The sequence below is a fragment of the Mirounga leonina genome, unplaced genomic scaffold (assembly GCF_011800145.1).
Source record: "Mirounga leonina isolate KUSES-001 unplaced genomic scaffold, KU_Mleo_1.0 Mir_165, whole genome shotgun sequence".
Lineage (NCBI taxonomy): Eukaryota > Metazoa > Chordata > Mammalia > Carnivora > Phocidae > Mirounga > Mirounga leonina.
In genome coordinates, this window is record NW_023270415.1 from 65,748,851 (window position 1) to 65,774,122 (window position 25,272).

Genomic DNA, 25,272 nt, shown 5'->3' on the forward strand with positions numbered 1-25,272 from the left:
AAACAACCCAAGTGTCTGTCACAGAAGAATAGATAAACAGAAGAATAGATAACAGAAGAATCAACAGAAGAATAGATAAACAAAATGTACACATGGGGCTGTTGAATCACTATGCTGTGTACCTGAAACTAATGTAACACTGTGTGGCAACTATACTCAAACAAAACAAAACACAGATACACTCTGGAATATTATTCAGCCCTAAAACGGAAGAGGGGCACCTGGGTGGCTCAGTCGGTTAAGCGTCCAACTCTCGATCTTGGCTCAGGTCTTGATCTCAGGGTTGTGCGTACAAGCCCCACACTGGGCTCCACGCTGGGCTCCACGCTGGGCTCCACGCTGGGCGTGGAGCCTACTTAAAAAAAAAAAAAAAAAAAAGGAACAAAGTTCTGATATACTACAACATGAATGCACCTTGAAAACATGATAAATAAGTCAGGTACAAAAGGAAAAGTATTGTATGATTCCACTTCCTTGAAATATCAAGAATAGGCAACTTCATAGAAACAAGGTAGATTAAAGGTTACCAGGGGCAGGGGGGAAGGGGGAATGCAGAGTTATTGCTTAATGGTTATAGAGTTTCTGTTTGGGATGACGAAAAAGTTTTGGAAATAGTGGTGATAGTTGCCCAACATTGTGAACATAACTAATGCCATTGAATCATATACCTAAATAGTAGCAAATTTTGTTATGTGTATTCTACCACAGTTTTTAAAAAACTCAGTTAATAAAATGGGAAAAAAATCACTGAAAACTACTAACCGCTGCTAACTTTTATTCTGTATTGAAGGACATAATCAACCGGGAGAAGAGGAATTTTGCTCTGTCAAATAAATATATCTAAAAGCTAGCAAACATCAGAGCAGAATGAAGTACCAATTTATAAAAGAGACAGAGGGGAAAATTACTACTAGTTATTTATAGCTATACGAAGTTGACATATTGCAAGGGAAACATAATATAAATGTATTATTCAAAGGCTTCATTTCCAATACTTGACATTTCAAATTTGAAAATATGAAAATTGTCAAACAAAACTCAGACCACATTAGCAATGGTTTAAAAAAGGGAGCAATTTAATTATTATAATACAGAGTGCTTTAAGAAGTTTTTGAATGTGTAAAAGAAAGAACAGTTTAGTGCATTAAATTGTTACAGTCTTTACATTGCTTCTTCTTAAAAAAGTTAACAGTAGTATGAAAAAGCCACCCACAAAGCCAGCTGTCTGAGTGAAGAAATCAGCTAAATTGCAGCATTTTGGAATTACTAATAAAGCTATAGTTAAAAAATAAAAAGTTTATAAAAATGAAAGCAGCATGCATATTCAAGGCTTTTTCATAACATTTCATTAGCTGACAAACATTTAGGTAAAAACAAGAGCTTAATATTATTCATTAAATTAGACAAAAGAAACTGGCCAAGCCCACTACATCCGGTCATTCAGAAAAACATTTTAAAATCCAGAGCTAATTAAACTGAACATTTTTTCTATGAAGAAAGCACATTTTGAAAAACAATCCTGTAGTCACAAAAAAAGGGTCCTTCTCAACATGAATGAACAGCACCGGTCTTTACAACGTTTATTAAGTTAGTATGAACTTTCAGTCTCCTGATATGGCAAGAGTTAACAGTTAACACTCCCATGATTCATAAGTGAAAAGCTAACCTTTAACTCATTATGATCAGTTCAGAATTTTTTCTCTCTTCACTGAAATTGCTACATAAAGTAGAATTTCCCTGAAAGATAATTCTTGAAAATTCTGATCTGATACCTGTACAAACATTTCTGATTTCTATGATTGTAAGAAAACACTAAGTATATATGTACTATATGGTTCTTCTTCACATTTTTGGTAAAATATTTCAGAGTTTCACCCTATCCAAATTCTTATGCCATTTTCTTCTCCTTCTTCACTATTGATTATCTTTAGTTTAATACAAAGCAAATTCAGCTTCTAATAAAAAAAATGAACAGATTATTACAGAGTAATAGTGGTATCCATGAATGTGTTCAATTAAAGATCAATCATTAAGGGCCAATGATATCACAAAATCTTACTGTTTCAACATGTGTCAATAGGCTGTTTTTTTCACTTACATTGAAATTGTACAAGCCCACACACAAATTTTAATCTTAGTGCAGGCCTGATAAATAAGACATAGAAATAAATCAGGTTTTTCTTTTTCCTGTTTCTAACAATTTTTACTCTGTAAAATGTTTGGTCACTCAAAGCTATAAGCTTAATCACATATCAAAGAATACAGGCAATAAGGCCCATCTTACTAGACATACAGTATTAAGCTGGACAAAATATGAGGACAAGCTCTAGTGGTCATTAAACCCCCTCAGAAAGTCTAGGAATCAGAACATCTCCATCATATCAGAATAAAAATGTACTATATTAAAATTCGAATTTTTACAAGTTGTTTAATTAGTGTTCTATTTACATTGCAGAACTTCCGCCAAATGCAGTAGTTTAACTTTGGCACAACATTAAGTTCCATTTCTTTTGGATATTGGATCCTATTTTTTGAGAATGTGTATGCCCCAAAACGTTTTCAGTGTCATCAAAGATTGGGCCCATTCACAGTAAATCAGACATCTTGCATTGAAGAATTGATTCTCCTCCAACGTTTTAGGCAGCTATAAAAGAAAAACATAATAAAAAACTAAAATTTTAAAGAAAACCATATTTTAATGTTTACCAGTTACGAAACAAAAATTATACAAATTAGCCATGAAAATACATCCTCTGTATTTGCTTATTAACACGGAGATCACTTGTTATATACATCTTATTTAAAGCACTAGAGTTTGTGTGCAACTCCTATGTATATGTTCTGCATATAGACATTTTCACCTATATGTAATAATTTATAAAAACAATTATTAGTAGGAAGTATATATTTCACTGTCAGTTTTTGTAATAAACAGACTGAAATCTAAAGGCTTTTGTAATTTTTTCTATTTATATACAAGTCTGGCTTGTGCAAAAGATATATATGTATTTCACTTTTTGCAATAACTATTTTGGAAAAATTCTGGTTACTTATTTTTGGTAAACTGAACCGTATTTAAGTGAAGAAATAGCTATTAAGAGGAAACTTATGGTGAATCCTTTTATAAGATGAAACATTTTGTTAAGCCAACAGTAACTTACTAATTAATGTATTTTATAATTTTAGACTTTTGAATATTTTAAAAAAGGCATGCCTGAATATGTACCATGAAAGTGCATGTCTAACATATATGATACAATTTTTTGAAAACTGTGGCTTTGTATGTATTTTTTTGATCATAGTATCCATTAGAGTATCACTATAGAACATGAGAATTATCCACACAAACTTAAAGTCAAAAACTACAAAAAAGTTCCCATTATTTTTAAAAGATTGCAGCTCCCTGCAGAATCACTGCTGAGGTTACTACAACCACAGGGACAATTCACTGCAGCAACACATTTGTTGATTTAATCTTGGCTGAGTGAGGATTCTTGTGTTTAGCAATTAAAAAAAATGCCTGTTAAAAATATTTAATGCATCTGGGTCAGAAGAAAGCCTGTCCTGAAAATTTCTGACATTAGGAAGCGGAGGGTTGTACTTTAGGATAAAGCTACACAAAACTGTTTAACTTCCTGTGACTTACATTATGCTCTATAACCTGCAGTGAGATTTACTCTAAAATAGGTGCATTTTTAGTTTCATCTGTTTTTCTGCTTGAAAAAAAATGTTAATGAAAAGAAAGCCTGGAAAAGGACTGCTAAGCAATAAGAAAATTGCCTGGTACATATTAAGCTCTCTATAAATAATTGTTCAGCAAAAATAAATAAAAGCAGCAAGGAAGACATGGGGGAGTTAAGGAAATACTGCGCAGAATAACAAAGCATAAAAGTAGAGGATGGGTAGGGATGCAAACAGCTAAGAAAGTAAGTAAATAGGCTCATATGATAATAAGGATCTATGTCTCGTTTCCTTCTTTACTGTTTGAGAACACCAGAGTAATTTCTGATAATAAAATGCTTTTGGACTACTGATAGACATATACAAACATTTCATAACAAGTGTGTTATTCTCAATAGAGTATAGTTTTATCCTAGAACACTCCAAAACAGAGAGTAGAAAAGAATAGAACTATGCTATTAAATTCTAAAAGTATTAAGAATTGAAGTCCTAACTCCAAATCAGGTATCTGATTTGCAGCTACAGTGAAATTTCAATTAATTCAATCTATAAAAGAATTAAAATTTAAGGAACATGCCAAACCTTTCAGATTTAAAGCATATTTACTCGTGCTTTTATAGCAAGAGATGTATTTTTAACCAAATACAATGTTTCTGCTGGTAGCAGGTTTATTTTCTATCAGAGAATGAAAAGACACTTTAGGCAAATGAGTTAATTTAATATCAAATCTGTTATTTACCCTTTTGACCTCTAAGACAGAAATAATTTATATCACAGTTTTCAAAAACAGATGCCATCTAAGCAAATATGAATTTACACAGAGCCTAAAACAGACCTTTGGCTTTCAACAAAAAAATTACTAAATAATTTTAACACATAAAGCATTTTAAACTCTAGTTAAAAACCTAATAGTTCGGGGGCAATACAATGAATAAAAAAAGATACCCATTTTTCACCTAGTTTCCTAAAACTGAGCAATCCTCACCCCTGTGGTAAGTCTGTCCTTCGGTACACTTTTCCCCTTCTTTTTAGTTTTCGTTTTTGAATTCTTTCCTTAAATAGGCAAAAAATGAAGCTTTAGTGAAGGAGGGTTGCAAGCAATACATTTTAGTTATCTTTAGTATTTGTGAATCCCCCCCACCACCAGTCTCCCTTCTCTGAGAATGGGCAACTTTCCCTTCAAACAAAGTGAAAAAACATTTTATATAAAAAAGTAAATAATTAAAGCAGCATTAAATTCTACATAATAAATGTAACAATCATAATAATCAGACCACTCATAATGATCACATATCTCTTGGCCACAGTCACTGTCCCTAGTCCTCTTATTAGCTAAAAGGAAAACCATTTTAGAAAAAACTGTCAAAAGTGAAGGTGTCAGATACAAGGGGACTATTCTAAATGTATGTGGTTGATGAATATACACTCAGATTAAAAACTTACATTTCAGTCATCTGATTTAGAAAGCTTCCGCTTCACATGTCGTGGGGGTTCCCAAGTGTCACTATCATCTGTTTCTTCTTCGTCCTCTTCCTGATCATCAATAACTTCATCTTCCTCCTCATTTTCCTCAAATAATTCTATACCCAACTCTGATCTTCTCTGTCTTTCTGCAAACCACTCTCTGACCTGCTCATAGCCCATATGTGATTTGTTCACGAGTTCGTCAAGGTCTTGCTCATTAAGAAATTTGTGCTTCAGGTAATAATCCTTAAGTATTGCAGTTCCAGTTTTAAATTTTATGAGTGATGGCCCCCTGTCCCAGTTGTTCATTCTCTTGCTTCCTCTTGGCCGCCCACGTGGTCTTCCTCTTCCCCTTCCTTTGGGTCTCCCTCTCCCCCTTTTCCGAAGGGAGGACAGACCATTCATACTACTTGAATTGGCACTTTGATAGTAGTAGTACCATTTTAGGTTTCCATTTTTCCAAGCATAACGGGTGTCCCCAAACCAACTGACAATGTCTGTTCTAGCAAGCCCGCTCTCTTCGGCCAACTTGTCATACTCTTCTGGCGATGGCCACTGCGTTCGCACAAAAGCACTCTTAAGCATGTGCAACTGCTCGGGTGTTTTTTTACAGATCTTGCCTGTACTCCCTGGCTTAGGTGCACCAGATTCATCTCTGGGAGAAGTTTCTCCGGCTTCTTCTTTGGAACTACCTGCATTATTTTCCTCTATTTCCATTTTCTCTTCCTTTAAAGCTTTTGATTTCTTCTTCTCTGTAAACCAAGCATCAATTTCCCTCCTGGTAAGTTTGGTTTGCGCTCTTAACCTATTTAATTCTTCATCTGTGAGGACAGAGCTGTTGAGAAAACTCGCCTGAAGGGCACGAAGCTGCTCTGTGGTCTTCTCTTTAAACTTCTGGGGAGTGAAGTCAGGAAAAGGATTCCAGGATTGTTTAGGCTGTGAAGTAACAACAGTCGGGGATTCCGTGGTTTCATCACTGGAGTCTATAATAATAGTGGTGGAGGAATCATTGTTGAGATGTAAGCACTGATTACTCTTTGAATTTCTCTGATTGTACCTTGTGTCACTAAACCATTTCTTAATCTCTCCTTTAGTCAGGCCTGTGATTTTCATAAGTCTGATAATTTCTGAATCGTGGGGAAACTGATTTTTAAGGTAGCTGACTTTCAATTCGGCCAGTTGCTCTTTAGTCTTTTTTGCCCGAATGCCAAATGAATCAGGGTTTGCCGCTGTGCTTTCGTGTTTGACGAGCTGGGAAGGTGGGATTGCTGCTGTGGCTGGCTTTGTTTCTGCAATTGGCTGCACGGCAGGTGGCTGACTTTTTTGTACATTTGTTTGATTTGGAACCCCCGCCACGGTCAAGGCTATAGGTGCTGTGACCGGCAAGGTGTTCGCTCCAGCTACTTGTGTGAGGACCAGACCTGGCTGACCAACTATTTGGCATGTCTGTAAAATGGATGGTAAACCATTACTCCCTGTGGAAATGTGTGTAGGAATAACAGTTATGGTCTGAGGTACAGTGTGTACTGTTCCATTGAATTGTTTCCTTCTGGCCTCCTCTACTTCCTCAGGAGTCCAACTAACACCATGTTTTAGGCGTTGGGCTGAAAACCATATCTTGATCTGTTCCTCCGTGTATTTTGCTTGAGCAGAAAGAACAGTAATTTCTGACATTGTTGGATAAGGGAATTTGTTGTAGGTGTTAAGCAAAAGGGGGTTGTTATCCAATGCAGCATTGTAGGTGGGGATACTATTAACGGGGATTAAGACTTTGGGAATCAAATTGGAATTCTGCTGAGCTGATACAGCAGTTATCACCTGTGCTAACCCAGGAAGGACTGCTGCTGGGGTCACCACTGTGCTGGCAGTGTTCGGATGTATTCTGTTCACAATGGAAGTACTTGTATTCGATTCAGAAGCTGAAGAACTTGGATTTTCCACAGTTTCTTCACGGTCTGGTTTGATTTCATTCTCTTTGTCTTCAGGAACATCCTCAACTGAGTTGTGGTGAACTGTAATCCGTTTGTTCTCCACTTTATTTTTCATCATCTTCATAATTGGAGTTTTACTGATAGATATTCCTGAAGAAGAAACTTCTGTAGGTTCAGCTTGCTCTGAATTCTCCTCTTTAACAAAACTACCGTCAAAAGTCAGGTCATTTATTGTCTGTTCAAAGATTGTCTGGTTATTTCGTTTCACCATAGTCAACTTAAAATTCTCTTCTCCTGGGTGATATTTCAGATTATGCTCAGAAAGTGCATCATACCTTTTGGTAAGAAAATTGCATTCGACACAAACATAGGATGAATTTAGCACTACGTTGGGATGTTCCGAATCCACATGAAAAGTAAACATATTTAGATCTGGGGTTTGAAAAGTACAATATTTACATTCATAGCCACCTTCAACTTTTTTATTTTGCTGATTGTCAGAATCCACAGATTCATGAACTTCTTCATCACTTGAGATACTCTCTGCTCTGGTGTTTTCTACAGGTGTAAGTACAGGTGGACCTTCATCCAAATCTGATATCAACTCGAGGTCTGGATCCTGTTCACTGGCAAGGACCATGCAGGGTGTTGTGGATTTTCGCCTGCTTGCCATTCTGATGTTATGAGGAAAATCTCAGTGGTGATTAAAAAGCATTGAGGCTTAAAACCGTTCAGTATTCTTCATTTGAAAACAACGGCTTTTGGTTCTTCAAGTCCATTTTTGTGTTCAACAAGTTTCATTAGCAGCTTTTTCATGGTGCAATCAAGTAAAGAGCTTATTGTTGGCAGATAAAATACTGTCGAACTGCTGACATTTTGGAAGCACAACTCCAATTACCTACATTAAAATAAAATTAAAAATGTGTTTAAATGTGTGATTATGATCTTTTAAACAAGCTGCAGTTATATTTCACTTACATGAAGTTGTTGGATAGCTCAGTTATAAAGATCTAGAATAAGACCAGAACCAGGAAAAAAGTCCTCTAAGGATCAAAATACATGTCTCCAAGCCAAATCATTGAAGGTCACATACTGTACTCATGGTCAGTCCCCAGGCCTCTTTACTTGGATTTTTCAGCCACCTCTATATTGACAGGGAAGTGGGAGAAAAGTCTGCTTTGGCAAGCACGCTATTATCAATGTGAAATGATAATCTGTTAACAAGGGAGGAAATTTAAAACTATAAAAAGCAGTCACAGGTACCCAGAGACTATGGCCATTAAGTGTATAAGAAATTCAACCCATCACTTATGTCCTCTTCCTCCTACTAGTCTGTTTTATCATTCCAGTAACATAGCCAAGTACGACAGAAGCAGCAAAGATGGGTATGAATGATCAAAGTTTTAGAAACATTATTCTTTTTTTTTTTTTTAAGATTTTGTTTATTTGACAGAGAGAGACACAGTGAGAAAGGGAACACAAGCAGGGGGAGTGGGAGAGGGAGAAGCAGGCTTCCCACGGAGCAGGGAGCCCGATGCGGGGCTCGATCCCAGGACCCTGGGATCATGACCTGAGCCGAAGGCAGACGCTTAACAACTGAGCCACCCAGGAGCCCCTAGAAACATTATTCTTAATCATTCTCCACAATGCTACCAGGATTTATAAAACATATCTGATCATATCAGTTTCCTGACGTAAAGTTTCCCCAGTGCTGGAAGAATGAAGCCCAACTCCTTAAGCCACGTGTAGTTCTCTTCACACTTGCCCTCAACCTCAACTTCCTGACATCTCTCTCCTGACTCCTATTTCTTATGCTTTGGGCACAGTAGACACAATTGCTGTTCCAGGGGCACACAATGGAGGCTGTTCCCTATGGTAGGAGCCTTGTTTGTGCATGCTCTGTGATGATCTTTATCTGCCCTATAGATCTCTCCCTTTAACTTGGATCCAACCTTCCCCTCGGTTCATCTTCTAGTCTAGTACTTACCGAATTGTGGCAAAGGAGTGTTACATTTCTGACCTACAACCTATCCATACTCCTGATCTCCTTACTATAGGTGAGTCTCAGTTTTCCAAGGACCTTTGTATCTTCAATCTAATGTTCTTCTATCTTGGCTGACTTCTCATTCATTTCTGTATCCCCTCTGCATACAAAAAGCCTAGAAGGAGGGACTCACTAAATGTTTATTAACTTGAACTAGAATGAATAGGAAAACAGTCCTATGAAACTCAACATGCCCTGCCAAATTATGGAAAAAGCCCAAATGTCCATCGACTGATGAATGGATAAAGAAGATGTGGTGTATATATACAATGGAATATTACTCAGCCATCAAAGAGAATGAAATCTTGCCATTTACAGCAACATGGACGGAGCTAGAGGGTATTATGCTAAGCGAAGTAAGTCAGTCAGAGAAAGATGAATACCATATGATTTCACTTATATGTGGAATTTAAGAAACAAAACAGGGGGGCACCTGGGTGGCTCAGTTGGTTGGGTGTCTGCCTTCGGCTCGGGTCATGATCCCAGGGTTCTGGGATCGAGTTCCGCATCAGCGGGGAGTTGGCTTCTCCCTCTGCCTCTTCCTCTTCCCCCCTAACTCATGTTCTCTCTCTGTGTGTGTCTCTCTCTCAAATAAATTAATAAAATCTTAAAAAAAATAAGAAACAAAACAGATGAAAACAGGGGAAGGGAAAAAAAAAGGAGAGGGAAGCAAACCATAAGAGATTCTTAACAATAGAGAACAAACTGAGGGTTGATGGAGGGATGTGTGGGATGGGCTGAATGGGTGATGGGGATTAAGGAGGGCACTTGTTGTGACGAGCACTGGGTGTTGTATTTAAGTGATGAATCACTGAATTCTAGACCTGAAACTAATATAATCATATATGTTAACTATTTAAATAAAAAATTGAAATAAAAAAAAAGCAACTCAACATGCCCTGAGAGCATCACCACAGAGAACAGTAGCTGAAATTCACAAGAATGACCGTTACTTATCAAGAAAAAGTGAATCATGCTCATACACATACATTTTAATAATTTTGTACCCAAATATTTGAAATAAAATTTTAATGCTACATCAATGAAAGGCAGTGTGCTTCTGAAGTCTAACCCAAAGGAAAATGACTAAAATGAGTTAAGTGGTCTCATTTATTTTCTACCAAAAATTAGAACTATTTTCATTTATTAGTATAATCCTTGTCCTAGCTGAAGTGAGGAGAAAAAGTTTAAAGATTACAAAGCAAAACCTGGTCCGTATGAGGAGATATACTGACTCAGGAAAAGGAGAAACATCACCAAATTTCCCATATTATAAAATAAAAAGCATTAGCTTAGTAATAATAGTATCCTATTCTCAAAGAATCCCTATTCTCAAAAGGTGTCATTCCTCCCCTCTGGAAAAAGCCTCTGATCTCTAAGGGACTATGAGGAAATCACTGATATTTAGAACTATTTCTTAACTAAATATTATACACTAAGCTAATGCCATCTCTCCTATTCAATTCAGTAGGATTTTAACAATTTTGTTCAAGTGCTAGTATAGCTGTTTGATCATTTTTTTGTCATTAGAAATAGGGAATTCCTCAAATAGTTTGAAGTAAGGAAGAGCAACAAATGAGCAGCACCCACATTTTTGGCCGTGAAGGAGAACTGTTGAAAGGCAGGGGAGTAAGCTATTTTGTAACTGTTATTCTCCTAGAATCTCAGATTATATTTAATTGGGAGTATACTAATAGTTAAAAATCAAAGATAGGTTTTTTTCTGAAGCTACCTTTCCTTAGTGATGGTTTTCAAACTTTTTGTTGTAAGCAGCAGAGCCCTTTCTTCAAACAAAATTCTATGAGAAGCCTTGGGGCAAAACAGAGAAAAGAACAGCTGTCTGGTTGGAGAAGTAGGAAGGCTAACCTACTTCCTGACCGCATCCCACGGATCCTACAAATCCTACTTCTACCTCTGAAGGGTTCTGAGATGTGTTTGAAAGCCTGTGCCTTAAAAACTTAACTACTTTCAAGACAGTGTATCAGTGTCACCAAAAATCCTTCTCAGCTTACCACTGCTGAGCCATGAAATTTGAAAACTAATCTAAAGTGAATTTAATGTGTCTTTCAGGTTGTTTCACTGTAGAAGGCAGGGCTTGGGCACCCAGGGGTAGAAGAGAGTAGCCAGTACTAATAAGAGATACAGAACTTGAGGATTATATAAACTTGAGGAGCTAAGATCCCTTTATCGTCCTATTTAAAAGCTTAAATATTTTTTTGCTAAAGTCGTAAAAATTACAAAATATTCATAGGTTATTTTACAATCTAATGATGTATATGCACCATTGTGTGTTTTCCTTTGAAAGCACTGGTTTTGGCAATATAAACTTAAATAAGCTACTAAAAAGAGAAACTTAAAAAAAAAAAAAGTCTTCAGTAATGCAAGACTCAAATCTGATTATCTTGGGTATTAAAGATGGCCTCAGCTCAAGTTACTTCTATACCCAAATACACAGACCCGACAAACACTCTTCCCACTTTACTCCTGAAACTGTTTACATTTACCTAACAAAACCAGAATCACTATATTATTATTATTATTTTTAAAGATTTTATTTATTTATTTGACAGAGAGAGAGACAGCGAGAGCAGGAACACAAGCAGGGGGAGTGGGAGAGCGAGAAGCAGGCTTCCTGCCGAGCAGGGAGCCCGATGTGGGACTCGATCCCAGGACTCTGGGATCATGACCTAAGCAGAAGGCAGACGCTTAATGACTGAGCCACCCAGGCGCCCGAGTCACTATATTATTTAACGTATTTCTAAAGGGAGACAGGATTCCCAAAAGAAGCTCAAGATTTGGTCCAATGGCTCAGTTCTACTATAATGTATACAGCTCAAAAATAGGCCAAAGCGCAAAGGCATCCTCATGGTCCCGATTATATAAAGACATGATTTGGGGGGAAGCAGGGAACTCAGTACAAATACCCAATTTTTATGACAGAAGAAACCCAGGCCCAGAGGAATACATTCACAGAGGCGCTGTGATATAGGATCAAACCACAGGTTCTGGAGTCTCCTTTGTCACTCAGTGGTTCAGTGACTATAGAAGTTACTCAGTATCAACCTCAGTTTTCTCACCTATAAAACCAAGATTCTTCATTTCAACAAATTCACACAACTATTTGTTGGATGCCAACCATGGGCCAGGCACTGTGTTAGGTAGTACCCTACGGCGATGACTGTGACCGACTGCCTCAGGTCTGTCAGGTACTAGCAGTTGAGTAAGAAAAACAGGCAGTAAATTATCACTTAAAATAACTGTGATCAATGCAATGAGAGAGGAAGTATCAGGAACTCTATGAGCGCACTGCAGGAGGCTTCTAGAAAGGAAGCAGAAAAGGTTGCCTTGGAGAAAATAAGAAGGGTGCTATCCACCTCAGAGGCCGACGAAATAAAAATGCTTCACACACTGTGATACACAGTAGATGCCTAATTAATGTTATTTTCCAGTCTCTGAAAAATTCTTTTGGGAGATGAATACCACTTATTTAGTATTATCCTCTTTCTCTCTCTCTCTCTTGAGCAATTTAATCAGCTGACAAGGCACACAAATTGAATGAAAAAGCGGAAAGGGTAAAAAGTATAAGAATTTCTTTGGTGTGGGTCCAATTTATCTCCTTTTATCATTAAAGTGCAGTGCAGCTGAGACAGGAAAATTGCCACGCAGAAATCGCTATTAGCTGACAGGCATCTCATCCCCTACTTGAAGGTCAAATAAAAACAGAGCTCAAAATCAATTTGGGGAACCTTGCACTATTTACTTGTAAAAAGGGGTAGAGTTCAGTTGCACAACTGAGTAGCTAGCTAGGTGGCTTTGCAATTAAAACACAAAGTGAAGACTGCCAATAAGATAAAAAATTATGCTCTAAATGCATCCAGCACTATAAATATAATTATATTTGAAAGCGATTTTCAGTAGAAAAATGGTAAAAACAAAATAAAACAAAAAAACCCTAATCTGATCAATTGTTATATGATCATTAAAAAATGGTAATCAAGAGTAATTAAGGAATATGAAAAAAATCGCTTCTCAGTCTTTTGGCTTAAGGTCAAGTGTAGGAATATGAAAAAATATCCATTTACTGTTAAATTTTTTAAAAATCAGAACAAAATCTGCCTATTAACTATAAAGTAACTATGGGAAAATATGTAGGCATATGGAAAAAACTAGATGAGAATATATAGAAATGAAATTTTCACATGAGATTATGGGTAAAATTTTTATTTATGTGTGCTATTTACAAATTTTCTTTAATATTATTATAACATTGCTTTATTATAAAATACAACAAACAATTTCAAGGCCTTAAAATTGCAAATAGACTAGAATATTCCGATGGTCATTTGTCTAGAGTTGGAAACAAAGTTTACTTTCTACTTTTAAGGAAAAAACATGTGCTACATAAAGGTTTTTTTTCAGGGGAAGCAGAAATCCCTGAGTATGTATAACATTCAAGTGTTTTCCATACATTTTTGGGAGCTGCTCCATGGTCTGAGAAGTCGAGCTAGTTCTACGAACCCTCAAGTGCACTCAGAATCTGCAGCGTATGGATCTAGGTCAAGCCAATTTCCATGGTTCTATCTGCATCCTGACTCTTCTTCTGAGGGTAGGATACTCCTTAAACAATTCATGATTCTTAATTCATCAAAATAATGACAACAAAGTTTCTCTACAGAAAAGCATTTAATGAAAGTAAAATTCATTTTATCACAGTATAAAAACTGGGGACAATCCTAACAGCAGTTCTTACATGGCCAAAAAGAATGTCTACTTAGCTCTCTACTATATATCCCCAGGGCCCAACACATTGCCTATCAAGGCCTCATTAATATTTGCTGGAAAAAAAAAAACCTTTAAAATTGTGTATTATAACATTTTACTTCATTAAACACTCATTTATAGAGGAGTTATAAAGAACAACTGCGTTTACTTTATAGTAGATTATTTCCAGTGGTAAAATCCTTACTAATAAAATTACCTTAGTCATTAGAATATTAAAACATCTTCATATATAGACCATTCTATTTATTAAAACATAGCAATGAGGGGTGCCTGGATGGCTCAGTCATTAAGCGCCTGCCTTCGGCTCAGGTCATGATCCCAGGGTCCTGGGATCGAGCCTTGCATCGGGCTCCCCGTTCAACGGGAAGCCTGCTTCTCCCTCTCCCACTCCCCCTGCTTGTGTTCCTGCTCTCACTATCTCTCTCTGTCAAATAAATAAAATCTTTTTTTTGTTTTTTTTTCCAAATAAATAAAATCTTTAAAAAAATAAATAAATAAAATAAAATACAGCAATGAATATTCAACAAATATTTACCAACACCTATAATTCTGTTGTAACAAATCAGCTTTATGTATCAGTAGTATATGTCTAAATTTGTGGACTGTTTAAGAATGAAACAAGGGAGGGGCACCTGGGTGGCTCAGTTGGTTAAGCGACTGTCTTCAGCTCAGGTCATGATCCCAGGGTTCTGGGATCGAGCCCCACGTTGGGCTCCCCACCCAGCGGGGAGCCTGCCTCTCCCTCTCCCTCTGCTTCTCCCCCAGCTTGTGCTCTCTCTCTCTCTCTCTGTCAAATAAATAAATAAAATATTTTTTTAAAAAAAAGAAGGGACATAAATTCATTCACAGAATTAGTCCTGCAGTGAAATTCAGGAGAAAAGTGTTCCTGTAAAAACAGCAAATGCAAATCTGAACTTAGAATCATTATTTTTCTATTCCTGGAGAAAACTGTACTCTAATGGTGTTCTACATTTTTAAAGAGATTAAAAAATAAGTTCTCAATGTAATACACTATAAATAGTAAATTGTTTCAAATTCTATGCTTAGTGCTACAAAAAGTCTAAAATTTTTTATAGTTAAGCAGAGCCATAACGATACTGAATTTCCATGCCTCTATTTTTTTTTGGCTGTCTTGTACTTCAAATTAAATTATTAACAGACAACAATTTATTTGCTTCGTTAGCCACAAAAGCATATTATATCGGTAAGATTTTATGTGAATAAAAACAACTTTCTTACCAATTCTTAGTCAAATATGAACACATAAAATAACTATAATTTTTAAGGATTATGTTAGTTTTGAGCTGGTACTAGCTAAAAACTGTTCTCAGAGTAGCTAAAATATAAACTGATAATCCTTTGGGATATGTATTCATACCTATTCTGAGAATTCTTAGAACTCTGTATTCTATTTAGTTTCACTTCTTATTCTCTGAGTTCTATTTAGCCAACTGAAAATACTTATTTTTACATGTTTGTATTCAAACTAAAAGTCACAGAATGCATGAAATAATAACAGAAATAAAGAATAAAGGGGTCAAATTAAAACAAAGAATATCCACCATGTTAAAGAAAAAAGTGTCTAATAAGACGTTTTCTCTAACTAAAAAAAGCAAAACAATTTTGGCCTTTTTACACTTGAGGCATTTCTCAAAACCTAAATGTAAAAATACTTAGAAACAACGGTCAAGTTCTTAAAAAAATTAAATGAGAACTTTGACAACCCAAATTTGTATCCACAGCAAATGTTTTTAAGAATTATGGTAACCTAGAATCATTACCTAAGAAATAAATCTCAAGAAAACTACCAAAATGGTCTCAAGACAATCAAAATTCGAGTATCAAGGTGTATATAGACAGGAGTAAATGTGATAAAAAGGAAAGCACTGGAGAAACTGTGGCCAAAAATCATCTAATTTCAGAAGATCCTTTTGCTAATGCTAAACTAAGGGCTTAAGGGTTTAGAAATTCTATCCTCTCTACCTGTTTTCTTTCCACCTGAGAAAGCCAACCTTAATACTGCTAAAGATTAAAAGAAGAATCCAAGCTGGACAGATTTCTCCTGGCAAGCGCTGACTCCAGATGTGAGGAGTGAAATGTCTTTTTGAAAGGTCTCTACAACACTAACATCCTGGTTTTCTACCTTCTGCTGGCCTATAGGTAGGTATGTAAATATTGAGTGTGATACATAAATAAGTACTATAAAGAAATCTCCTATCTTTGTTATTAAAGTTTGTAGTATTACCCCAAAATAATTGTTTTGCTGGAAATAGTTTTCCCCTACTTTTCTCAAGGAGGTATGTTAAATCTTTCACAGTCTAACACAAGAACGCTATTCTTGATTATAAGTGAGATTATCATTGAGAGGCCGAAAAACCATTCATCTGTCTGTTACCTTCCCAATTTATAAAATAACTGTTACATGTTTCAGTCAAGATGTAATCGTTCAAGGGGCCCCTGGGTGGCTCAGTCCTTAAGTGTCTGCCTTCAGCTCAGGTCATGATCCCAGGGTCCTGGGATTGAGCCCCACATCGAGCCCCACACTGGGCTCCCTGCTCCGCGGGAAGCCTGCTTCTCCCTCTGCCACTCCCCCCGGCTTGTGTTCCCTCTCTCACTGAGTCTCTGTCAAATAAATAAATAAAATCTTTAAAAAAAAATACTTTGAAAGATAATAGTAATTGGTATTGGTAATGTCAGCTTGTAAGGATCCTAACAATTTTTAAAAAATGAAAGTTGAACCACCACATTAATAGCTGTGGAATCTGGGGCACCTGGGTAGCTCAGTCGATTGTGTCCAACTTTTGGTTTTGGCTCAGGTCATGATCTCAGGGTAGTGGGATCAAGCCCTGGTTTGGGCTCCACACTCAGCTGGGAGTCTGTTTGAAGATTCTTTCCCTCTGCCCGCCCCACCCCACCCAACTTGTGTGTGCACATGCACACACACTCCCATTCTCTCGCTCTCAAAAATACATAAATAAATCTTAAAAAAAAATCTTTCCTAGTACTTGCTGGAATTATCTAAAATAACAATTGGACTAGGGATGCCTGGGTGGCTCAGTCAGTTGAGCGTCTGCCTTCGGCTCCGGTCATGATCCCAGGGTCCTGGGATCGACTCCCACATCGGGCTCCTTGCTTGGCGGTGAGCCTGCTTCTCCCTCTGCCTGTTCTGCCTGCTGCTCCCCCTGCTTGTGCTCGCTCTCTCTCTGACAAATAAATAAATAAAAATAAATAAAATAAAATAACAATTGGACTAAAGTGTAACTATTTCAACACTATAGTATGTGATTTAATGCTTCTTATAAAAGCCAATTTATGCCAGTTAAATAAAATATAAAAGTAATTATGTACAAATATATTCAAGTATTTAAATACTGGCATGCTTAGCCTAAAACAAAGTATTTAATCATCAATATCCTAATTTTTAGAATTATAATTAACTATTATTAGTAGACTATATATTGGAAATACATTTTCAGGAATTGTTATTTTAAGTCCTGAAGCATTTTTCTGGATATAGGTAAAAAAACAGTAAAATTTCTAGATCAATTTCCCACCCTAAAGTTCTCTGCCCTTATGACCTTCATTTGTCTGATTTCCCACTGTTACCACAGCACCGGTACAGTGCCTGATACACAGTGTATTTTGGTAGATATTAATTGAAAAATCAATCATTAATATACCACATAGATTCGTCATGAAGTGTGATGCTGTTTCCTTTGAAATTAAAGCAGCCAATACTCCTACATTTTTAAAGTTTGAAATTACATTTCTTAACAAAGTGTCAAGAGTGAGCGCTGCTTTTTTAAGAAAAGCTTTTAAGACGTTAGCCAAATATAGGATCGTGGGATCCAAAGGAAGCATATTCAGGATCTGAGTTTTACCCTCACCAAACAATAAAACACATACTTGCCATAGCTTCTTCAGCATTCTGTTCTTTGACACGGAGGGTGTCCCTTCAAATTAGGTGTTTAGCTCAGGCCATCATTACCAACAGGTCTGACGTACCTACCTGCCATTTCCTACAAAATAAAAAAAAAAAAAATCATCACTTTATTATTCTAGATATAATCCAGTCTTAGGACTTTAAAGTTTATGCCTTCACTTTTTAAAAATAAATGTAATTTTGAAAAAAAATTTAACCTCCTCATAGAAATTGTAAAAGATTCATTTAAATGCCAAACCCAATACTAATAAGAAACACAAAATTTAAAACATTCTCAAAAATTCTATTTATATTATATAAAACCACCAAATACTGTTTTCACTCTTATGTTATTTTCAATAAAAATTTTCAAAATGTGGGGTGCCCAGGTGGCTCAGTCACTAAGCGTCTGCCTTAGGCGCAGGTCATGGTCCCAGGGTCCTGGGTTCAAGCCCCGCATCGGGCTCCCTGCTCAGCGGGAAGCCTGCTTCTCCCTCTCCCACTCCCCCTGCTTGTGTTCCCTCTCTCGCTGTGTCTCTCTCTGTCAAATAAATAAATAAAATCTTAAAAAAAAAATTCAAAATGTAAATATATGCAGTCTGAGTATAAAAGCTGAGATGAAGAAATTGGGAATTGTAAAATATTAAGTACACAAAACTTATGAAAGACAATTTAGTTAAACTAAGAGGTGGGAGGAGGTGTATGTTTATATATTTACACATAAACCCACTGATATCTGTATCCTAATTTACAATACATTAATTGGAATGGAGTGGATTATTAATGCTGGCAACAAGCCAATACAACTTAAATAAACTAGTGGTATTCTACCCCAAAGCATGTGGTATCTAAAAGAATGACCTGTGTTATTTCATTTTTGCAAGAAAGCTACTACCAAATGGCTTTTCAATCAGTGTGCTGTGAAGCATCAGACTGTACAATCAAACAAACAAAATCATTCTCCAAAAATTGAGATATGTGTCCAAAAATGTTGTGGCATGTTATTCAGAGTACTTAAACCAATCAGGAAATTGTAATAAAAACTAATTGCTTCTCTTAATAAATAACAGTAAATAGTACTTTTGAAGGGTTGAAGCATTTTAGCTGTTGTTCTTTAACCACTGAAACTCCGTAAACCAAGTGAATAAATATTAAGGAAGATGATCTTCCAAACACCTTATCCTTTGATTCTGTTCTTAAATACACGTTCATGAAGAGGCTCTTAAGAAACAATGTAAATACCCCAATCCTTTAGTAAAATACTTCTAGGTTAAGTTAAAGCTTAGGCTGAATAGCTACACTATTTTCATGAAAAGGAAAAGAGCATTTTCCTGGTAGGCCCAGTGGAGCATCCTGCTATCTGCAGCCTGGGATTCTACAGTTTCATTTCCTGGTATCTCCTTGTTTGGAAACTCCTTAGCTATCCATCTACAGGATGTGGACTAAAAGAGAAGATCGGAAACAGCTGCCAAAGACGGGAAGTTATTTTCCAAAATGAATTATTAATATTATAGGAAATTGGTAACCTATTTGAATCCATTCTTGAATCACACAGTAATTGCAAGATGTTTTACCGAACGAGAGTCTCTTGAGAAGAGCTGCTGAGACATGTAAAGGCACAAGGCAACTACAGGAGCAACAAATGAGCTCCTTGATACTTCTGGATGAAAAGCATACTTGCCTGATGTTATTTCAGCTCCTGATACTGACATTATTTTACAATACTTCTAACTCAAAGTATCTTTTTAAATTTTAAGGTTAGAATGAACTTCAAAAAAATTAAAGAAGTCATCTCAGTCATATACATTATATAATAAAACAGATGAGTTGTTTTGGCAGAAGATGAACTGTAAATAAAGATGAAGAGCTTGGGCTTTGGAACCAGACTGCATGGGTTCAAATCTCAGCTCTGTCACTTACTAGCTGTGTGGTCTTAGACAAGTGGCTTAGCCTGTCTATGCCATCGCCCCCTCATCTAAAATGGGGCTCTACTAACATGTATTTAAAATAACACGTGTAAAGTGTTTGGAATATTTTTTGGCACTTAGTGAGTCCACACTTAGATTTTTCTGACTTTTATTTAAGGTATTAACTTTAAGTTATACAATAAAGAAGTCTTCACATAAACTTTGCTAAATGTTAAGACATTATAAAATATTTTAAAGTCTGGGCAACAATCAATCAATTTTATTTTCCATTTCATACCTTAGAGCATATTAAGCAATGCTAGAACAAGTTGGCTTTAACAGGTAGACATTAATCAATCATAATTTATATCCTCCACCCCAATATACACATATTTCCTCTGACCTTAGCTTCAAGGAGAATCATTAATGTATGACACATTTTTTTTAAAATTTTATTTATTTATTTGACAGAGAGAGAGACAGCAAGAGCAGGAACACAAGCAGGGGGAGTGGGAGAGGGAGAAGCAGGCTTCCCGCTGAGCAGGGAGCCCGATGTGGGACTCGATCCCAGGACTCTGGGATCATGACCCGAGCTGAAGGCAGACGCTTAACGACTGAGCCACCCAGGCGCCCCTAATGTATGACACATTTTAAAAAGTGTTTCACAGAACTAACAAAGCTCTGACATAAATCATCTTATTGTAGTCATGAAGAGAAATTGTTCTCTCCTCCTCACTTTCAAATACAGTCCACACCCAGCAAAGTTCTAAACAAATTTCTTTTTGACAATATTAGAAGGTAAAAAGGAATAGACTTAGTATAGAAGAAGAACATAATTATGAGCGAAGTGCTTAGAAATATCAAAATCTTGGGGCCCCTGGGTGGCTCAGTCGTTAAGCGTCTGCCTTCGGCTCAGGTCATGGTCCCAAGGTCTCAGGATCGAGCCCCATATCGGGCTCCCTGCTCAGCAGGGAGCCTGCTTCTCCCTCTCCCACTCCCCCTGCTTGTGTGCTCTCTCTCTCTCTCTCTCTCTCGCTGTGTCTCTCTGTCAAATAAAGAAATAAAATCTTAAAAAAAAAAAAAGAAAATCTTTCTATCTCCTTTCATTCCTCACAATAACCAAAAAAAAGAGAAAGAAAGACCTTCAGGAAGGTGGAAAAGGGAGTCAGAAATCCTATGAGAAATATGAAATCACTAAAACTTAATGACAAAGTTCTTTTATTTAAAATAATATGTATATGGCTACTACTTTAATGTTTTGGTTTTTTAGATAGGCTTTGAGAATACTATTTTTTAAAAATCTATATATAAAAACTAAAAACAAAAATCCTGCATAAAAATTTTGACTGCCTTGGGTGCCTGAGTGAGCTTGGTTGAGCAACAGACCCTTGGTCTCAGCTCAGGTCTTGATCTCAGAGTTGTGACTTTAAGCCCCATGTTGGGCTTCACGTGAGCTAAGTGTGGAGCCTACTTAAAAAAAAAACAAGTAAAAAATGTTGACTGCGGGGGAGCTGGGTGGCTCAGCTGTTGGGTGTCTGCCTTCAGCCTGGGTCGTGATCCCAGGGTCCTGGGAACAAGACCCGTGTCAGGCTCCTTGCTCCGTGAGAGGCCTGCTTCTCCCTCTCCCACTCCCCCTGCTTGTGTTCCTGTTCTCGCTATCTCTCTCTCTGTCAAATAAATAAATAAAATATTTTTTAAAAAATGTTGACTGCCTTGAATAAATGTCATTCTTAACCTGCTCATAAAAACTTCTTTTCCAAAGTATATCATTATATTTTTGTTTGGATCAAAGGTATATAAGACCATCTTACTACCTCTTGAATACATCATAGAATACTGATAATATAAACTGCAAAGATTAAGTATCTTTTAAGGTCAAAACCTGGCAACTACATAAACATTTACATAATTTACTTTAAAAATTAACTGTATAAAATACAGATCTCCAAAATGTAAACTCAAATGTATATCCTGATTAGTAATCTAACTCAGCAGCTTCAGCCATTCAAATTTGGTTACTCACAACCACAAAAATATCAGCAACGAGGATACAATAAAATAGATCAGTAACATTATGGAAACATTGGCTATTATTCAAAGGCTAGCATTACAGTTTTTTCCCCCCTTCAAGTAAATGTAATTTAAATTACTTTTGAGATTACATAGGATGATTTAGAAGGATTTTAAGTTAGAAGAAATTTAGAATACAAGTGAATGTGTTACACTGGCTACAGTGCAATAGATATTTCTGAACACCTCCCTAAATTAAGGAATATTAAGGAACCTAGCTTAGGGGGCACCCGGGTGGCTCAGTCCTTAAGCGTCTGCCTTCGGCTCAGGTCATGATCCCAGGGTCCTGGGATTGAGCCCCGCATCGGGCTCCCTGCTCGGCGGGAAGCCTCCTTCTCCCTCTCCCACTCCCCCTGCTTGTGTTCCTGCTCTCACTATCTCTCTCTCTGTCAAATAAATAAATAAAATCTTTTAAAAAATAAAAAAAATAAAACCTAGCTTAGGCACTGAAGTTTAACACTGCTAATATTCAAATAAGTAGAGTCTCTTGAGCCCAAATCCACAATGATGCAATATACATAAAATGGTTATCTCCTCAGCTACATTTTAATCATTTTAGTAATTTTAAGAGTATCTCCGTTTAAATATAAAGCCATGATTTACAGCAAACTGAGTCCCTAATAACCCATTTTTTGTGCCCAATTAACCTTATAAGAAAGAAAATATAAATACATTATAACATCACCTTTCAGTCTTAATGTAAAATATAATATAAAAGGGAGAAAATCTCCAACATGAACCACCTCACCTATGCTATTAAGTTCACGAATAAAATAACTGTAAAACTTTATTCACATTTATTGAAAAAAAAACCCAAAACCTTACAAGTATCACCAAAGGTGAAATAATTGCTACATCATTCACGAACTGTCCTCCACATCCAGTGAAATAATAAGCTCGCTATAAGGGAAAGAAATCTACTATTAATGAGTACAAGCACAGCACAAGCACATTTATGTTTTCAGCCTTAGCATATTTTCAAACCATCTGGCATCAGTGCCACTCTGGTTCATCCAGCCTAATCTGTTCAGAATTGAATACAAAACTAGAGCTACATGCACTTTGGGGAAACCAAAGAATAGCTCACATGTATAATAATACTCCAAATGTGCAGCTCTCAACTAGTTTATACTTGAAATGTGTTTGAGAAGACATTGCCATGAAAGACATTAAAGCTCTTTTAAAAATACTAGAATGGTTCAAGAAATCTGTATGAATCATAGCTGTCAGCAGGTACCCAAGTCTTACTTTCTTTTTTTCTCATTTTAATCCTGATCATTAAATAAAGCATTTGAAGAGGTACTTCTACAAAACGATTCACTGATAAGTGAAATGCTATCATTTCTACACTGAAAGAACCCAAGACTTTACATTTGATTTTGCATAAGATTAGTCAGTTTTGCCCTAAAATGCTTAAGAGTAAGGAGAGACAGATTAAGAGGAAAAAATACTCATGAGGGCCCTTTTACATCCTGTTATGCATTATTGTCTTTGGCAGCACCCACATTTCTTTTGCTTGAAATCAAGAGTCAGAATTGCTACTTAAGAAATTTTTTAAAATCTATGGATATACTAAGGCCAATATCCCTGTTAAAACCAACTCCCATTCATCCTCACTGATGGCATAAAAACAAACGACTTTTATTTTTTTTGGATAATTTTTCAGACACAAAGATAATTCATGTAACACATACAACACAAGTTAAAGCTTTCAGACAAAGACTGAGATACAACGACCAATACCAACGAATCTAAAGGAGCACTTATGTAGGTGGGTACACGTACCCTCCAAACCCACAGATGGGCACTCTTCCTGGAGGGAAAACTGCTTCTTCCTCCCTGTGAACCCTGTATCTGCCAATCCTGTGATTTCCCCCGTTTCTGTTATCCTCTTAACCTTTAAGAGAATTGCTTTTTCAAGTTACATGGAATTCCAACCTAGTCACATCACAAACTATCAGCCTTTTTTTTTTTCTTTTTTTTCTTTTTTTAACATCTTCCCCACAAAGATGAGCTCCTTCTCATGCTTTTCTTCAGCTCTGGGGTGTGATGACAGAAAAGCTCTGTGGAATTCCCACTCTGCCCCATTTCTACCCTGGATTCCTCCTCTATCCACCCCTTTCCCCGCTTCCTACTTCCCCTACCCTGAGTCTCTCTCATTGAAGCCTGGCCAGAGCTCGCTGCTTCGCTAACCTAAACTAAGGATATCAAGCGGAACCTTCTCCTTCTCTGGGGTTTTGCTCTTTCCTTACTGTTACCTACAGAGGGGAGAGGTGGAGGGAGACGCACGAAACAAAGAATGTCAAGTCCCTTTACCTAGAACTTTGGTGTAAATCCACAGGGAAAGGGCATCCGCCCGGGCTCTTCTTCCCTGCCCTTAGACCCCGCTCCCCGCGCCCTCACACCTCCTTCCCAGCCCTTCATCCCCGGCCAAGATTAGGAGATTGTTCCCGTTAGGCCCCGAGGCTCGGAGGAGTCCCTGGTCGGCCTCCCTTGTCTCCCTTCTGAAAGGGACGGATAACGTTTCCATTCTCTTCAATTAACTTCGAAGTCCCAGTCTTCCTCAAAACGGAATACAGTTCCTAAGGACTCAATTCTGAGTCTGGCCCCAAAGTGGGGAAGGGCCTGGCCCCGACATGGGTGCCTGGCCTTCTCTGAAGTGGGGTACAGCCTCCCCCGAAAGATTTCCCGGGGCTCCAACCCCAGTGCCAATGCGCTCAGCTCCAGCAAGCGGATCGCCCCCTACTTTCCGAGAGGCAGTCCCCAACGAGGCCACGCGCCCCCTCAGGGCAGGCCTCCGACCTCCTCTAGGACCCTCAACCTCGCTGGGCTCCTCCGCCCCTGCGGCGCCTCCCGCCCCCCCACAACCCCTGGAGGCCCCGTCTTCACTCCCCTCAACAGTCCCAAGTTGCTCGGTGCTCTCGGAAGGACGGGGGCTGAGATTTTCCCTCGCAGAGTGCACCCGAGCTCCGTCCACGGCCGCAGACACCCCGAAAGCGGGAAGGAGCCTCAGGGGCCGTCCCTCGGTGGCGATTCCCTGGTGCCGGCAGGCCGGGTCCCTCCCCCTCGGACGCCCCGCGCCGCGGCCGCTTCGCCACCCGCCGCCGCCAGTGCGCTGAGCCCCCGGGGTCTCTGCCCTGGAGCCGCCCTCCTCCGGTCGGCCCGCGAGCCGCTCGCCTTCCCCGGCCGCCGCGCCGCTCGCGGGCGCTGCGCTGCCGGTTCCCCCCCGCAGTCCCCCGGCGTCCCGGCCCACTCGTCCCGGAGCCGGCTCGCGCCGCTACCTGCAGGGGCCGCCGCGCCTCTCAGCGCCCCGCCGCCGCCATCTTGCATTTCAAACCGGCTGCACTTTTCAGGGAGTCAACTCTGACCTGTGAACCCTACACCCGGAACCGCTCGGCGGGCCGGCACACGGCCTCGGCAGCTCGGCGGGCCTCGCGGAGCGTGGAGGGTCGGGGGTGGGGGTGCGACGCG

General features: G+C 38.1%; 1 protein-coding gene across 5 annotated transcripts; it reads right to left on the reverse strand.

Annotated features, from left to right (window-relative positions):
* Positions 1-1,053: 1,053 nt before the first annotated feature.
* ZHX1 (zinc fingers and homeoboxes 1) lies at positions 1,054-25,272 on the reverse strand. 5 transcript variants are annotated; one of them, XR_004680551.1, is made up of 5 exons: positions 25,083-25,267; positions 17,809-17,921; positions 5,125-7,974; positions 4,667-4,734; positions 1,054-2,644 (listed from the first exon to the last, which is right to left on the reverse strand). XR_004680551.1 is itself a non-coding variant. In XM_035011858.1 (4 exons), exon 3 carries the CDS (start codon positions 7,747-7,749, stop codon positions 5,128-5,130), a length of 2,622 nt encoding a protein of 873 aa, XP_034867749.1. In that variant the 5' UTR covers positions 7,750-7,974; positions 17,809-17,921; positions 25,170-25,272; the 3' UTR covers positions 1,054-2,644; positions 5,125-5,127. The 5 variants fall into 5 exon arrangements, 3 of the variants coding, with proteins under 3 accessions (XP_034867749.1, XP_034867750.1, XP_034867751.1); XR_004680552.1 differs by having other exon boundaries at positions 4,638-4,734; XM_035011858.1 differs by lacking the exon at positions 4,667-4,734 and having other exon boundaries at positions 25,170-25,272.